This window comes from Crocuta crocuta, unplaced genomic scaffold (assembly GCF_008692635.1).
Source record: "Crocuta crocuta isolate KB4526 unplaced genomic scaffold, BGI_CrCroc_1.0 scaffold10, whole genome shotgun sequence".
NCBI classification, from domain to species: domain Eukaryota; kingdom Metazoa; phylum Chordata; class Mammalia; order Carnivora; family Hyaenidae; genus Crocuta; species Crocuta crocuta.
This window is the reverse complement of record NW_027527551.1, coordinates 7,674,929-7,692,469: the sequence shown is the minus strand read 5'-3', so window position 1 is coordinate 7,692,469 and position 17,541 is coordinate 7,674,929. Positions and strand designations below refer to the sequence as shown.

Here is a 17,541-nt window from a genome sequence, read left to right as displayed (position 1 = left end):
GTGACGAAGCTGAGGCAAAGTGGGATTAAGCAACTTGCTCAAAATTCCACAGCTAGGAAGTTGCAAGGCAAAACTGGAAGCCAAGGCCTTGTAGCCCTGGAAAAAAGGTGGCAACGATGTGCATGCCTTGTGACTCAGCACTATCTCCAAGGGATCTGGTTCTAGGGAAAGAACTGGAGACTGATCCAAGGGATGTGCACAAGAATATAAACATATCATTTATTGGAACGCCTGGGTGGGTCAGTTGGTTCAGCGTCTGATTCTTGATTTCGGGTCAGGTCATGATCTCGGCATTTGGGAATTGAGCCCTGCGCTGGGCTCTGTGCTGATAGCATGGAGCGTGCTTGGAATTCTCTTTCTGCCCCTCCCCCGCTAGTGCTGACTCGCTCTCGCTCTCTCTTTCAAAATGAACAACCTTAAAAAAAAAAAAACCCACATTATTATTAATAATAGGAAATCAAATTAAGTGGACTGTAAATTAAGTAGGCCCATGTGATAAACCATCTGAAGCATCACTTCAGTCACTTCCTATTAGCTTGAAAGAGACTGTAGACAGTTTTCATGGTAGGGGACAATGGTAAGGACATAATAATAAAAATAATCAGGGTAAAATGTTTACATGGTATGACATCCGCTTTGTTTCTTTTTGAAAAAAGTAAATACATTTAAAGCCTTTAAAAAATACATCAAAGAGAAAAATGGTTATCTTTCAGTACTAGGAATATAGGTTATTTCATTTTTATGTTTTATATTTTAAACTTTCAGTGCTAATATGTGTTACTTTTATAATTAGAAAGACAGGAATAAATTTTATTTTAAAAATTTAAAACACAGGTGAAAATCATTGTTCTCATTGATAAGTATATATACCCCATGAAGATGGTGTGTGTGTGTGTGCGTGCGCACACGCGCATGTTTTTATCAGAGAAAGAGTTTTGTAGAGACTAGTTTGAAGATACAGCCCCTTAATAACTTTAGGGTGTTAGCATTATTCAATAACTTATACCTAACTGTAAAAAAGTGACATCACCAGGCTTTCTCCCTCAGCATTATGTGCAAAATATATAGGGTTGGTTTAAAAAATTTAAAAGCAATGTCCAATTTATAAAAAGACCTTGAAAAAGTTATTACCTTTGCTTTTAGCAGGAAGGCATAAAAATTGAAATCGATAAACACTGAAGTCCTCTGAATAGAGGGGACAGACCTAATATAACTCTGGGAGGGATTAGCATCACCTTAAGCAAAAAGGCATACAACTAGGGGCACCTGGGTGGCTCAGTCAGTCAGTTAAGAGTCTGACTTCAGCTCAGGTCATGATCTCATGGTTTGTGGGTTCGAGTCACGTCAAGCTCTGTGCTGACAGCTCAGAACCTGGAGCCTGCTTTGGATTCTGTGTCTCCCTCTCTCTCTGCCTCTCTATTACTCTCTCTCAAAAATAAATAAACATTAAAAAAATTTTTAAAAAGTATACAATTTGAATTTGTCACAAATGCTGTGGATCTATGCCATCAAGTGTAGAGCTGGGATAGAAGAATCATGGCAGAGACCACCACTGTTTCTCCAATTTGCCTACTGCATAGCTCCTTTTTAAAGACCATGTGAAGAAACACAGTCTTTTCCTATGAAGTAACTTTCACTTGAGAATTACAGTTGCAAGGAAGAATTCTGTCCTTATAACAGGTGAAAGAATTATATTACCGATTAAAATCCAAATTTAAAAATTCCTAAAGAATTAGAATTATCATTTCAAAAATACTAGTATGGATGCTCAAATGTTCTTTTAAGTAGAGAAACTTCTCAGAAGGGTTTCATTTATGAAAAGGCATGACCCTGAATTCTGAGCAAATCATGGGTTTAGATTTAGTGTAATGCTGGACATAGACAATGGGTCAGACAGGCATGGTCCCTGCCCTCACGAAGTGGCCCTTAGGAAGAGACACACAGGCCAGAAAAAGTGTGAAGGGAAGGGTATTACAGGATGTCACAGGAGCAGACAGGATAAGCACCAAACCTAGCTCCTGGGTTATGGGGCAGGGAGTCTAGAAAGTCTCGCAGCAGAGGTGACACCTCACTGAGATGGCACAGGTTAGCAGGAGTTAGCCTGGCAGAGAGAACACAAAGTATCCCATGCACCTGTTGGTTGAGGAACCAATTCCTTCGTGGATTCAAACCTGAGATGGGATTGTAGAGTTCTACTATATACTGTGTGGGAACCTGAACAAGTCATTTTACTTCCCAGAGACTTTTGTATAAAATAATACAATTTACCTTGGAGAGATGTCCCAAGAAGCTGAAATTAAGTAAGTAGAAACTCCTTACAGAGACATTTATTCTTAGAAATATATGCTAAGTACATATTCCTTACAGAGGCATTTATCCTTAGAGATATATACTAAGTACATGTGGCCATTATTCTGTATTGCAGAACCCAGGTGAGAGCGCTTGGGTCATCTCCCTTCACGCTGCCCCAGTGCACCCCACTCCAGCCCACTATTCTCTTTGCCACTCCTTCACTTTAAAGAGCACGCTCCCCTCCCAAAAGCTTTGTGTGCTTGCCATTCCTTCTGCCCAGAATGTTCTTTCCCCAGATATTCACAAAGACCTTGCTTCGTCATGTCCTTAGGTCTCTGTTCATCTGCTCAAATGTCCCACCCTGCTTGAACTTGATCTTCCCCTTACGCAGCTTTTTGCTCCATAGAATTCATCGCCCCAACATTCCATATATTCACCTTTTATCTTACTACCTGGGCTAGAATTTAAGTTCCTTGAGGGTATGGGGTTTTGTCTGATTTGTTTCCAGAGTTTAGCACTGTGCCTGGCATGCAGTAGGTTCTTCACACTGTAGTGTTAAAGAAATGAATAAATACCCCAAGTTTGAGGGAAAGCCTTTCTTTAGTCTTCTTTTACTCTCTTGGGACCTGACGTAAAGCTTTGCATTAAGTAGGTATTTCATAAGCATTTGCTGAACTGTACAACGGAACCACTTTTTACAAATGTTCATCTGATACCTAAAGACAATCTGACTGTATTTTTATTGCTTAGCAAATAAATCCAAGATTGCATTTAATTACAGCAAAGCAGTAAGCTGCTCTATCAGTTTGGTGGGGAGAAGAACAAAACTGGTGGTTTGATTTCATCAGTGAGTGGAATCAATTAACACATTTATCAACTAGTTTCAAATAACCACAGCCCTTGCTGAAGCAAAAGGTCAAATACTGATGAGAGTATGTCAGGATCAGCAGCCTGATTTAATAAGTACAGAAAATAAAGTACAGAAACAAAATGTTTCAGGGCTTAAATTTCTTTCTGCTATTAATCTGGGTCCTCTGGGAAACTGCACTGACTATGCTGTCAGGATATGCACCCCAGTAATCGTCCAGAAAAGTTCTGGATTCTCCCCTCAAGTGAAAAACCAAAAATCTGCTTCAGTACTGGAAAAGTTAAGTCCCAAATGAGTTCAACTGCTCCCTCTGTACATTACAGTGTTGAAATTTAAACAAAATGCAGTGTTCAAGTTTCACAATCTATCCCCTATGCTCCAGGGTTTCATAAGGAAACTACCTTAAAGATTTATGATTAGTACGTGGTAAGTATATTAACTACACACCATTTCAAAATATTGCTAAAATGCAAAGAAAATTATTTCATTTGAAAAGAAAACACAATCAAATTTAATTTACTATAAAAAGATTGGTCTTCAGAGGGTGGGTAGTTACAAGCTAAAACTACAATTTCTGTAAAGAATTCCCTATTCTCGAGAAAGCATCTTGAGGATAACTTCCGTTCAAGCCCATGCTACAAAGAAAATCTGAATCAGCTGATAGCAAGTATGCAAAGAATAACTTTTTAAAAAGTTTATTTATTTAGAGAGAGAATGAGGGCAGAGAGAGAAAGGGAGAGAGAGAGAATCCCAAGCAGGCTCCACACGACAGCCCCCGATGCAGGGCTCCAACTCATGAACACTGAGATCATGATCTGAGCCGAAATCAAGAGTCGGAAGCTTAACTAACTGGGCCACTGGGTACCCCCAAAGAATAACCTCTTATACTGACATGGCATGTTTCAAAGAACTTTCACATTTTTCACTTTCATCTGATTTGAGCTCCATCAATACCCTGCAGAGAAGCCACGTCAGTGTATAGATGGGCAAACAGGCTCAGAGCACTCTGCAACCTGCCCACATCCCCAGGACCAGCATGAAGCAGGGCTGGGTCCAGCACCAAGATCTTCTGAAAACCATGCCCGGCATTCTTTCTGTTGAAAGAATATGTAAGTGATCTTTTCTTTTATAGCATTGCAATTTAAATGGAATTGCACTTTGGAGACACTTACTCTAAATGATGCAATATATCAAAAAAAAAAAAAAAAGTTTTTTTAAGCCCTAGAGCTGAATTTAGGCACATTTCTAATGGAGTCCGGTTTCCTAGCATTCTGTCCTTGGCTCACAGTTCCATTTAAGACACTCTTGTCAGGTGATCTCATCCAGTCCCCACGATCTGAACTAATAGCTATGTCCTGATGACTCCTAAATATGTGTTCCAGCCTATCTTTTTCACTGAGCTTCAGACTCATATCCACCTTCCCATTGCACATCTCCACTGGAATGCATCTCAGGTACCTGACATACTGTTTCTGCATCTCATCATCATCTTCTTCTGTCTAGAAGGCTTCCTGGGCTCATGATCTCTCCCAGCTAACGTTACCATCATCTATCCAATCTTCTAGAACTAAACACCTAGGGATGACCCTGGGTTGCTCCTTCACCCCTGAACCCACCCTGTCACTAAGTCCTGTGTGTTGTACTGGCTAGTATCTCTTAAACTTATGCCCTTCTCCTCAGCCCAACTACTTTCTTAGTCCAGGTCCTCATTCTCTTCCTACCTGGAATGCTGCAATGGTCATAAACTGAACCTCCCCCTGCTATCTACGTGTACATGTCTGCATGCTCCCTCTCCCCATAGACATGTGAAATATAAACCTACTCCTGTCATGAGGGCTGTTGGAAATTTTTCAAAGACTCTTCTTCACCTGTTACAGAAAACCAAAATTCTCTGGCATGGAATTTGTATCTGACACTGTGAGTTTCCTATCAAATAACTCTCCTGCCCCCTTTTCCTTAGTAAGAAAACCCTGATTTGTACCTAGAACATGGCCACATAATAATTTCCTAGCCTCCAATGCAGCTAAGTGCAGTCGTGGGACCAAGGTCTGGCCATTTCCATGGTAAGTACTGTGTAGAATTTCAGGCCCCTTAAAGGGAGCTAACTCAGCTGGGAGAAGTACCCATTGCCCTTCTTACTGCCTGGGACTGGAATACAGAGATGATTCCTGAAGCTTTAGCAAACATATCAGACCACAGAGTGGCCTTGAAGATGGCTGAAGAGAAAAGATAAAAATCTGGGTTCCAAACGACTCCATGGAGCTTTCATGAGCTGGACCGCCCACTTCCAGACATTTTACAGGAGAGAGAAATACATTTCTATCTGGTTTAAGCCACCATCATATTCCATTTCCTATTACAGGCAATGGCCCCAAATCCTAAGTGATAGAGAATTCAAATATCTCAAGAATGTTAAGCCTCTCATAGCTTCATTTCTGCCAATCCCTCTAGCCTTATCTTCCACCATAACTCAAACTGTAAGTTCCAAAATTCTTGTAGTTTTCCACTCCACCCACACAGTCACCAGGAGCTTACATACTTCTCAACTTTTGCTCAAGTTTGCCACCTACCTAAACACCCTCCTTATTTTTGTTCAGGTTTTAACTTTTCATCACTTCCTACAGAAAGTTTGCCTAAACCTCCACATTAAGCTAAGTGGACATTCTCTGTGCTCCCATAATATGCTGGACATACTTCAATTTTGGAATCTATCTGCCATTAATTCTTTATTCTTTCTCTCCCAACCTACATAAAGAGCCTCAAAGGGCAGACACCACATCTGTTCATTTTGTATTTATATCTCCTAATAAAAGTAAGAGCTCAGGAAATATATTCTGAGGTCAAATGAATTTTCCTCACGGCAATGGAGTGAACAGTACCGCATGCCTCCAAATGTCCTGATTAGCTCTTCATGTCAGTAGTAAGTTCAAGACTGAAACAAAATTTTCTAATGGTAATTTTTTTTTCCTGAGATGGAAAATAAATGACAGGTGAGCCATCCTAAGAAATATGCATTCTGAGAAGCTATTTACTGTTTGGGTGTTTCAGACCTGAATTTTCTCATCTATAACAAAGAACTTGGCACTAGGCAATCTTGGAGCCCTCATCTGGCTCTAATATTCTTATAATTCCATTGTTGAATATAGACACATAGAACCAGACACAAGGAGCTCACTGTGAATGGATGGCTCCTCCAGCAATTGGCAGCATGACCAGACTTACCTAATGTTTAAATAAATTACTTACAAAGAATATCTAATAAAAATGTGAAGTCATCAGATGACAGTGAACAATCTAGGCTAATGAAATGCCTATTGTGGGAGAATATGCCTCCTAGACTCCAAACACACTGCCTCCTGTAGAGCCCTTGAACTTGCCATCCTTCTTCTTGATACTGGGAACCTGTATTTGCTATTCCTTCTGTCTTGAATGCTATTTCCATCCCTCTTCACTGGTCACCTTGGCTCAACAGTGACTTTATTAGAAAACTCTTCCATCTCCCCCCGACCAGATTGAATCACTGTTCAAGTTCTCACTCACTGCAATGCATTCCTGTTCTTCACGGCACTGGTCACAGTTGTGATTTTCTTTCAGTATGGCTATTTGATTGACGTCTTTCTCCCTCACTATACCATACTCTCCACAAGAGAATATTTTGTTTTTGCTCATCATTGTACTTGTATCCTTGGCAGAGAGTTGGTGCTCAATAAGCACCTGCTAAATATCTCCAAAGGCTGTGTGAGAGGGGAGAAATGTAGCCAAGTTTCATTGGGGGGAATGTTCAGGTATTCTAATAAGCTGGAAATCTTTTGAGCTCACCATCACATCTTTGAAAATGGATCTTGAAGTCGCTTTCTGGTGACAGTGGAAGGCAGTAAAAGAACCCTTCATTTGACAGAGAAATCATGACAAGCTAAGAGAAGAGGCAGGAATGTGACTAAATAGTCTGGAGTTTTAGTAACGATTCTAAGTAAGGGTTCACAGTCAAAATCTGATATGAAAGTTACCTATGTATTGAGAATCTCATGGTTGGCACATCCTGAAGAAACAAGGACTCTCATGAAAATACCAAATGACAATTTGTAGTTGTCCTTGCAATAAACAGATCAAGAAAGAGTAAGCCTACTTCTCAGAGCAGAAGGAATGATGTCATACAATGGCAAAGGGAAAACAGAGCTCCTAAATTGGTTTTCATCTTTATCTAAAGAGAAGATTTTTCTCACTAGGATGAGCACAATAAATATAAACATCGAAGTGAATTCCAATATAGGTGAGGTAAACAGTAAGGACCCAAAATTCCAGACTCAAATGAAAGACATTTGGGGACCCTGAAATTCTGTTGATAGGAAACCCTTAGGAGTGAGAAGGTCCCAGGAGATGGGAATCTAACAGATGTTGTAACAGATGTTACAAGATTTTCAACAGGGGGAAAGGTAGATATCAGAGAACAAAGACTCAAGCATGTGATATTCATTACTGACCCAAATACAAATTGATTTAGAAACAGATTAACTGTGAATTCTTAGGCATAGAAGCAACACTCACAGTGGAGGGCTCCCTAAGCAAAACTATGCTTAGCTAATTTCAAATCACACAGGTATATGCAGTCAGCAAGGTACCTGACAGTCGCGTATGATTTCCTTGAGAAACAAGAATCAGATCATATTAGAGACTGGTATATTCACACAGATCCATTAACTGTTACCAGAGATTAGCTTAACAGACCTTATCTTGGAGGGAGATTGTTAATCTTCCCAAAGTCTGAATTTTTAAAATACTCAAATTACGTAGAGACTGTTCTCTCAATTTGAGGAGAACTCAAAGTTGATTTTCTTGAAAAGTTCATGTGCTACATGTTAAAAGACATTATTTCAGGTCTGGCGGTCAGCCTCTGTGGGTCAGTTCTACACCTGGACAATGGGACAGCAAATTACCATGGTAAGCACTTGGGGCTTTAGGAGTAAACATGGATTACCAGGCACACAGCAAGCCAACAACTGCAGAGGGTACCAAGTGGTCAGACTCATGGGTTCACAGCGTATATTAAAATGCACTGTGTTCAGGTGTAAGATGGTAAGGAGGAATCAAAACTTAAACTGTGCCCTTCCATAAAGGTTTCTCACCAAACATATTTTAGATACATTCAATGTTTTGTCAAAAATCCAATGTCTGCCGGCTGGCTTTACGACTTTGAGGTTGAAATGTCAATGATGGTTGAATCCCTTTAAAAAAGGTTATGAAACATGATTGAAAATGGGGCCTATAATGCTTGAGTGCAGGTAAATGGGAGGTGTGCCCCTTTGTCTTCCTAACTTTTCTGTAGGACTTGACTCTGAAAAAAAGTCAATGGAGTTGTAAATTATTCATGAGCTCTATCTGGGCTCCTAATCAGCCAACAAGACCAGGACAAAGGAATGAAAAGTCTTTTCCCCCCTTAGCAAAGTGGCTCATTGACTGCTTACTTCCCAGCCCTTTCTTCTTGGTCTCTGGGCCATGGCAGCCCTGGACCTTCCAACCAAAGGCGAAGGCGCAACCCCTGTTCTTGCTGTATCTCCAAGGAAGTGGACTTCTGTTCCTCCATAAAATTAAAGTGAACACATCTGAAAATCAGGGTCAAGCAGAAAAGCACAGAAATGTAACTGGCCTTTATCCTCTCACACAGGCACAGTTGGCTAAGAGACAGAAGAAAGTCAAGTCATAGGGAGCCTAAGGTACTACCTTCCAAAGACTTATTGACAGTGACTTGCCGATGATGGTACCTCTTTACAACATGCTGAAAAATAAAAACCTTCCCTGACAACAAATAACAACAACTCTACAGGCATGTCTTGGAGATACCACAGATTCAGTTCCAGACTGAATTGTCTGAAATATAAGTTAATAATTGTTTTGGTTTCCCATTGCATATAAAAGTTATGTTTACACTGTAGTATAGTCTATTAATTGTGGAATAGCATCATGTCTAAAAAACAATCTCAGTTTTAAAATATGTTCTTGATCGGGTGCTTGGGTGGCTCAGTTGGTTAAGCGGTCGACTCGGCTTAGGTCATGATCTCGCAGTTCGTGAGTTCGAGCCCCACGTCAGTCTCTGTGCCGACAGCTCGGAGCCTGGAGCCTACTTCAGATTCTGTGTCTCCTCTCTCTGCCCTTCCACTGCTCATGCTTTGTCTCTCAAAAATAAATAAACTTTAAAAAATAAATTAAAAAAATAAAATATGTTTTTGATGGTGTGACTGGGTGGCTCAGCCGGTTAAGCGTGCGACTCCTGATTTCGGTTCGGGTCATGATCTTGTGGTTTTGTGAGTTCAAGCCCTGTGTCGGGCTCTACACACTGGCCATGTAGAGCCTGCTTGGGATTCTCCCTCTCTCCCTGCCCCTCCCCATTTGCGCTTGCTCTCTTGCTCACTCTCTCTCAAAATAAATAAACTTTAAAAAATAAAATAAAAAACATAAAAGTATGATATGTTTAAAAAAGTACTTATTGCTCAAAAGTGCTAACCATCATCTGAGCTTTCAGGAAGTTGTAATGTTTTTGCTAGTGGACAGTCTCACCTTCATGTTGTTGGCTGTTGACTCATCAGAGTAGTGGCTGCTGAAGGCTGGGGTAGTGGTGAAAATTTATTAAAATAAGTTAACAGTGGAGTTTTCCACATTGATTGACTCTTTCTTTCATGAACAAGTTCTCTGTAGCATGAGATACTATTTGATAGCATTTTACCCACAAGAGAGCTTCTTTCAAAATTGGAGTCAAACATGTCAAACCCTACCATTGCTTTATCAACTAAGTTTATATCATATAATAATGTTTTGTTGTCATTTCAATAATCTTCACAGCATCTTCACCAGGAGTAGATTGCATCTCAAAAAACCACTTTCTGTGCTCATCCATAATAACTCCTCATCCATTCAAGTTTTATTACAAGATTGCAGCAACTCAGTCTCATCTTCAGGCTCTACTTCTAATTTTAGTTCTCTTGCTATTTCCACCACATCAGCACTGACTTCCTCTACTGAAGTCTCAGAGCCTCCAAGTCACCCATGAGGGTTAGAATCCACTTCTTCCAAACTCATATTCATGTTGATATTTTTACCTCTTCCCATGAATCATGAATATTCTTAATTGCATTTAGAATGGTGAACCGTTTCCAGAAGGTTTTCAATTTACTTTGCCCAGATCCATTACAGGAATCACTATTCATAGCAAATATGGCCTCATGGAATGGATTTCTTAAATAATAAGAATTGAAACTCAAAATGACTCCTTGAACCATGGGCTACAGAACAGATGCTGTGTTAACAGACATAAAAACAACATTCATCTCCTTGTCCATCTCCATCAGAGCTCCTGGGTGACCAGGTGCAATGCCAGGGAAGCACTATTTTTTTTTTTTTTTGCCATTAAGAGCTGATTNTTTTATGGTTTTTTGTGCAATTGTGAATGGGATCAGTTTCTTGATTTCTCTGTTGCTTCATTGTTGGTGTATAAAAATGCAACCGATTTCTGTACGTTGATTTTGTACCCAGGGCAGCACTATTTTGAAAGGAATATTTTTCTCTGAGTAGCAGGGCTCAAAAGTGGGTTTAAAATATTCAGTAAACCATGTTGTAAACAGATGTGCTGTCATTCCATTTCTAGGGCACAGGCACAGAATTAACATAATTTGTAAGGGTCTGAGGATTATTGTAATAGTCAATGAGCACTGGCTTCAACTTAAAGTCATCAGCTGCACTGGACCCTAACAAAGCCTGTCCTTTGAGGCTTTGAAGCCAGGCATGAACTTCTCCTCTTTAGCAATGAAAGTCCTAGATAATATCTTTTTCCCATGTAAGGCTGTTTCATCTACTTTGAAAATCTGGTTTTTCGTGTAGCCACCTTCATTAATTATCTTAACGAGATCTTCTGGATAACTCACTACATCTTCTACATTAGCACTTGGGGGTTCACCTTGTACTTTGATGTTTATGGAAATGGCTTCTTTCCTTAAACCTATTGCACCCCCTCTGCTAGCTTCAAACTTTTCTTCTGCAGCTTCCTCAGCTCTCTCAGCCTTTACAGAATTAAAGAGAGTGAGGGCCTTGTTTTGGATTAGGCTTTGGCTTAAGGGAATGTTGTGGCTGGTCTGATCTCCCCAGACCACTCAAATTGTCTCAGTATCAGCATTAAGACTCTTTTGGTTGCTTATCATTCATATGTTTATTGGACTAGCACTTTTGATTTCCTTCAACAACTTTTCCTTTGAATTCACAAGTTGGCTAACAGATGCAAGAGGCCCAGCTATCATCCTGTTTTGGCTTTCAACATGCCTTCCTCAGTAAGCTTAATCATTTCTACCTTTTGATTAAAGTGAGAGACATATGACTCTTCTTTTTTCACTAGAACACCTGGAAGCCACAGTTAATAACTGGACTAACTTCCATACTGTTGCTCAGGGAATAGGGAGACCCAAGGAGAGAGACAGAGGTGGTGGAGTGGTTGGTCAATGGAGCAGTCAGAACACACACATTTGTGGATCAAGTTTGCCATCTCATATGCGTGCAGTTCATGGAGCCCCAAAACAACTAGAATAGTAACATCCAAGGTCACCGATCACAATAACAAATACAATAATAATGAAAAAGTCTGAAATGTTCTGAGGATTACCAAAATGTGACATGGAGACACAAAGTGAGCAAATATTGTTGGGTAAATGGCACCGGTAGGCTTGTTCAACACAGGTTTGCCACAAACCACACACACATATCTACATGATAAAACTGTGAGATATATACATACCCACTATATCCACAGTTATCTGTGGACTACAATAAAGCAAAAGCAAAGTTTTTAAATATAAAATTAGGTATACCTATATATGGATGGGTCAGAGGCATCATCCATGGTACCATTTTGGCTCCCATAAAGGCCATCCTAGGACATTTATGATAAATGAGGCTGTCTGATGCTCCCAAGTCTCTCCCTGTACTCTCTGGATCAAATTCACACCCTGTGCAACACAATTGTGCCCTTTACTATGTGTGAATTCCAAGGACTTGGCTTTCAAAGGCTTATCCTTAAGACTCTTCTCTCAGGCCAATAACCTGAATGGAATTAAATTATCTTGTGAAATAAATCCACAGGATAAAAATAGCTTTTGAATCTATCCTAATTAAATGTGTTCTCTTCAAAGTCAGCCATATCAGTTAGAGCCTGCATATGGGATTCAAGCTGAAGAGTAAATTAAAATAAATTCTCAAAGCTGAACCACCGATGCCAAGGATTTAAATAAAACTTCTCAAGATGTGGGCTGAGAGAGCTTCACAGAAAAGACATCAGGCTATAGTGTCCATCCTCCATAGCTGAAGACAAATGAAACAAGTGGACTGAGAGGCGGTCACATCCCGCACAGGAGAGCAAGCGGGCCACCTCACACCAGTGTGGTGTGGTACTCAAAGCCTCCAAAGATCAGAGAAGATGAGTTTTGGCCTCATTGTTATTTTCCACTGCTTCCATCTGAATGATTGTGTTACTGACCACCCCTCTCCCCACGCTGACCCAAATTCATATGGTGAAATCCTATCCCTCAAAGGTGATGGTATTTGTGGGGCCTTTGAGAGGTGCTTAGGTCATATGGATGGAACCCTCACGAATGAGGTAAGTGCCTTTATAAAAGACACTCCAGAGAGTTCCCTAACCCCTTCTGCCATGTGAGGACATAAAGAAAATATGGCTATCACCAGATGCCGAATCTGCTGCCACCTTGATCTTGGACCTCCAGCCTCTAGAACTGTGAGAAATAACTTTCTGTTGTTTACAAGCCACCCAGCTTGTGGTATTTTGTGAAAGCAGGCCCAGTGGATGAAGACACACACTCTGCCTCCTTTTCATGAATTAAAGTTGCCCTATCACAGGAAGGGGAATAAGAAGCACCCTCTTTAGTGTTAAAGTGTGCAAGTCTCTCCTGAGGAGACAGTGTAACCCAGTGGCTAACGATACAATTTGAATTGTGTCTTTACTACCACTTAACAGTGTGGCTGTTGAACCTTTCTAAAACTTGAATAAGATTATTGTTATATAATAATAGTGCTAGAAGGATGAGGGCAGAAATACAGGTAAAGACTGGCTGTCACAAATGCTCCATGTAGCTCTTGTTGCCATAATTAATATTATTCTTTGGATTTACAGAAGTCCCTGTCAAATAGGGAAGTCATAATTCAATGTGGGGAAGACTCTCTCTGGGGTAAACAGAGCACAGATGGTTGGACAAGCCACACACAGGAGAACAAAAGCGGAGTTCATGGCCCAGAGTCTGATGCTACCATCAGGAAGATCTCTGAACTCCCTCCACCACCAGACTCCTCTCCCTGCCCCCCCACCAGCAATCCCCTCCCATCATGCCCTGGGCAGAATGCCATGACAGGAAATTTTCCATGCTGGAACTGCCAGGAGAACAGAGTGCCTGATCAAGGAAGCTCCAAGCACAGGCCATCTACAGCAACCTGTGGCAGACCCACGAGTGAAGAATGAGTTGGAGATTCCTGATCACATCCAAGCAGAAGATTCCCACTGCTGGTGTCCAGCCTGGCTCCAAGCTCTATGCCCATTTCTCTGCCTCACAGCTGAGGCTGAGACAAGGGGCTGTGTCTAGTTGAGATTTTAGGGTCCTGTCCAGAGATAACATTTCCATATTGTGCCTGTTATACTTCGTTTGCTTTCTCTCTTCTCTCCAGCATCGGCATCGCTGATCAGTCCTGATGAATTCTTTCCTAGCCTCACTCCTCCTCCTGTGACTCCAAGATATCTAAGGATAGTCAGTTTCTGAAACCCTTTCATACTTTCATAGTGATGTCAATACTGTTCTGAGCCCACAAAAGAAACAGCATTAGCAAGGCTAATAAACTGCAAATTTAAATCAGGAAATTCTTTTCCTTTGACATTCATACTCCTAACATAAAATGATTTTTTTTTCTCAAAAGGAAACAATTGCATCTCAAGAGGAAGACAGTTTATATGGCAACTTAGCTACAATGTTACGTAAAGAGCAGAAAAACACTGACCACAGGGGAAAAAATTAAGAATAAACATGGTCTAACACTCACTGTTAGATTTCCCATCTTCCCCAATCTTGTGCCTGGACAGTTTCATCTCCTATCCGTTTGCATTTTGAGATCTAACAGTGGCACCAGATTTTAAGCCCAAAGTACATTATAATCAGAAAATTGTGTGCCATGACATGGAATCAATATTCGGGAGGGGCTACAGATGTTCAATATTACCAAGCAGGACACTACTTATCAACAGTTCACCTCGTAGTTGCTTGACTGGGGAGCTGTAACCCCAACTGACCAAGATTCTTATCACGGTAATGTAGGGCAAGAGTTAGCTACACTCTTCAGTACAGGTATGGATTCTTAAAATGGAATGGATTGCTTCCAATGTTAAAACAGAAAAAGTGAGCAACAATGTATTCAGCACCTTGCAGGGTCTGGCTGTATGAATTCACGAACAGTCTCGGTGGAGCAGTTCAAGCTGGTTTTATGAACACGACATGGGGGCAGTTCTGGTTTGCAGGCAATGTGGAAAACCAGGTTATTTATTCTAATGGACACATCTTTGTGAATTTAATTCTAAAAAGATTTCAACTGACTATCAGGAAAAACAGAAGGGTGGATGAAGCCAGGAGAGCAAACGGGATGAATTAGAAGAGGAGTTACCAGTGACCAAAACTCACCTATAGATGATTCCTTTCTCGTGTAGGAACATGAGCGCCGAAATGATTTCTGCAGCATAGAAACGAGCTCGTGCTTCATCAAAACGACGAGACTTCTGAATGTGAAACATCAAGTCGCCCCCATTCACAAACTCCATCACAAAGAACAGACGATCCTGGATACAAACACAAGAGAGGATCCAACGTGGTGTAGCCATTAGCCTAGAATCTGGTCAGCATCATGTTACCTGTGGTAACGGTGGCGGCATGGGGAGAAGAGGTCATCGAGTGGAGGTACTCAGTGGAACATTCTGATGGGGATAGTGCAAAGCATGAGGGTCTGGGAGGATGGAAGGGAGTGACCCCTGGATCTCCTTTAAGTAATTCCACATAGCCTTGATCTCTGCAGTAAATGAAAGTAGGAAAGTCTCAGAAGCCTTTGGTTCGAGAAGCAGCTCAGCACTTAAACACCATGTAACCATGAGTTTAATTTGTTTGGACATTGGACATTAGCAAAGCGGGGGTCATGGCACTATCCCTAGCCGGATCACGGGGCTTTAGAAAGTGGAGGAGAGCAACATAAATGGAAAGACACATGCTGCTCGCTCTCTGGAACATGCAGGGTTAATTATAGAGTGCAAGGGACATCAACCAGGTCCTCACACTTGGGCAAGGAACAGTCACAGAAAGAGGAAAACGTTTTAGACAAGCCTGCCAAACAGCAGTCTAACGGCAGCCTCAGAGTAGCCCCAACATTAGAAATTCCATTCAGGTCATCAGGAGATTCCGAGTCAGAAGTGGGGACATGCAGACTGGCGTGATGCTGGCTCCACTTGGTAGGAGCTCTTGACCCCGCAGAGGAAATGGGCTCTTACGGCTCCCCATGCAACGCACTGAGTACTGAGAATGTGGTGTGAACACAGTGCCTTTATTAATAAAAGGAATGTGAAGTCTCAATGGAAAAGTGATGTCTCCAAGACTGAAAGTATCAAGTGTTTTGTTTCAGGAACCTCTGAGATCAATGGATTTCCTCACTCCCTCCAGTAACATTTATGAAGTTCCTGGCTCGCTAGGCACTGAATGAGGTTCTGGGGATCCAAAAACAGGTATAACATAGATACAACCTCTGCCCATAGAGAGTCTGGTGGGGAGACAGACACTGCTTAAAAACAAACAAACAAACAAACAAGGAGTCATATCAACAAGTAAAGTTATAAATTCAGGTAAGTCCTGTGAAGAAAAAGTGGAGGAAGCAATGACATCTGGTCATCTGCTGGGAGATCAGTGGAGGTGTCTCTGAGTGAGTGACATGTAAGCAAAGGTCTACAGGATAACCCCACAGGGCCAGCCATCATCCTTTGAGGGAGGCATGTCATATTGTAGGAAACCAGTTCTTGCCAATTCACAAAGGATGTGTACTGAGAACTCATCTTTCCTTGTGGTTTTCAGTGCCCCAGCTTTGCTCAGGGTGTTACCCCCCCATCCACAGGCAAGCAGCGGACACAGCTCGTGTGTGGTGTAGCCCATGCTCCCACGTCACTGTTGGCTTCATTGAGCCTTCCTGATCAGAAAACAGAACTCATGACCTCCTAGTCCTGATGTTAAGTAAGACCTTAATTCAGAAAAAAAAAAAAAGTCCTCTGGGCCTATGAAACTTCTATTAATGAGAAGCATGAATTTAAGAGTGAAGATGGGGGTTTGCACCTGAGTGAGCATCCAACTCTTGATTTCGTCTCAGGTCACAATCTCACGGTTGTGTTTGAGCCCTGCATCAGGCTCTGTGTTGACAATGTGGAACCTGCTTGGGATTCTCTCTCCCCCTCTCTGTGCTCCTCCCCAGTTTGCACGCTCACTCATGCACACTCTTTCCTAATAGATAGATAGATAAAAATTAAAAAAAAAAAAAAAGAGTGAAGATGGAATGGCAAAGTTCACAAACACAGAAACAAAAACCAAACAATAACAAAACAACTCGAGGTAGGCCAGTGTAAGCCAACCGAAAGCTAAATACAGTGAGCCGTCTGACTAAGCTAGTGTGTCTGTGTCACACACACTCATTTGAGTGTGACTGAGAAGTGGAGTGGCAGATGTGGTTGGGATAAGCTTTGTTGAGCAATGGTGTTCTTTATTTGGGAAGGACCCAAGTGGAAAGAGCAGGGCAGGGTGGAGTGGGATGCAGGCTAAGTATGCAATGGAGACATGTCCAAGAGCTGCAAATGCACAGGCCACTGCAATGATGATGCTGTGTCCATTTTGGAAGGGCAGCCAACGGGGACCCAATGAAGACTCAAGTGGTAAAGCCACCCAAACCACCCCTCAACAAGTAGGTCAGCCTTACACATTTTTGTTAACTGGCCTGTTCACCTTCCTCATGGCTGTGACTGGCAGTCACATGAATTCTAAGAGCTCAAAATACCTGATTACGGAACTGGGTCAGTAGGTAAGCAACCATTCCTGAGGGTGCGAAAACTCAGTGTACTTGGCAAGAGTTTCTAAGGCAGTAGGCATCAAAAAGACGAGGGTATTCTAAGGGCAGTTTCATCCATTTCTAGTTTCCCCCAAATCATTCTCCTAAAGTCTGAAAGCCAGAGCAGGAGCTGAATTCCAAATCTGGGGGAGGAAGTACTGCCTTCTCGTTTCTCTCATCTGTTCCTCAGGCCAGCCCTGGAGATGGGTTCTCAGAAAAAGCAGGAG

The 17,541-nt window shown here is 41.5% G+C and overlaps 1 protein-coding gene across 1 annotated transcript in view; it reads right to left on the bottom strand.

The window, feature by feature from the left end:
- The window catches only part of PRKCH (protein kinase C eta), a 231,493-nt gene that overhangs the window by 58,818 nt on the left and 155,134 nt on the right, over positions 1–17,541 (bottom strand). Inside the window, exon 10 of the mRNA XM_077769001.1 lies at positions 14,869–15,023. Within this exon, the coding sequence (XP_077625127.1) occupies positions 14,869–15,023 (155 nt within the window). The remainder of the gene's footprint in view (positions 1–14,868; positions 15,024–17,541) is intronic.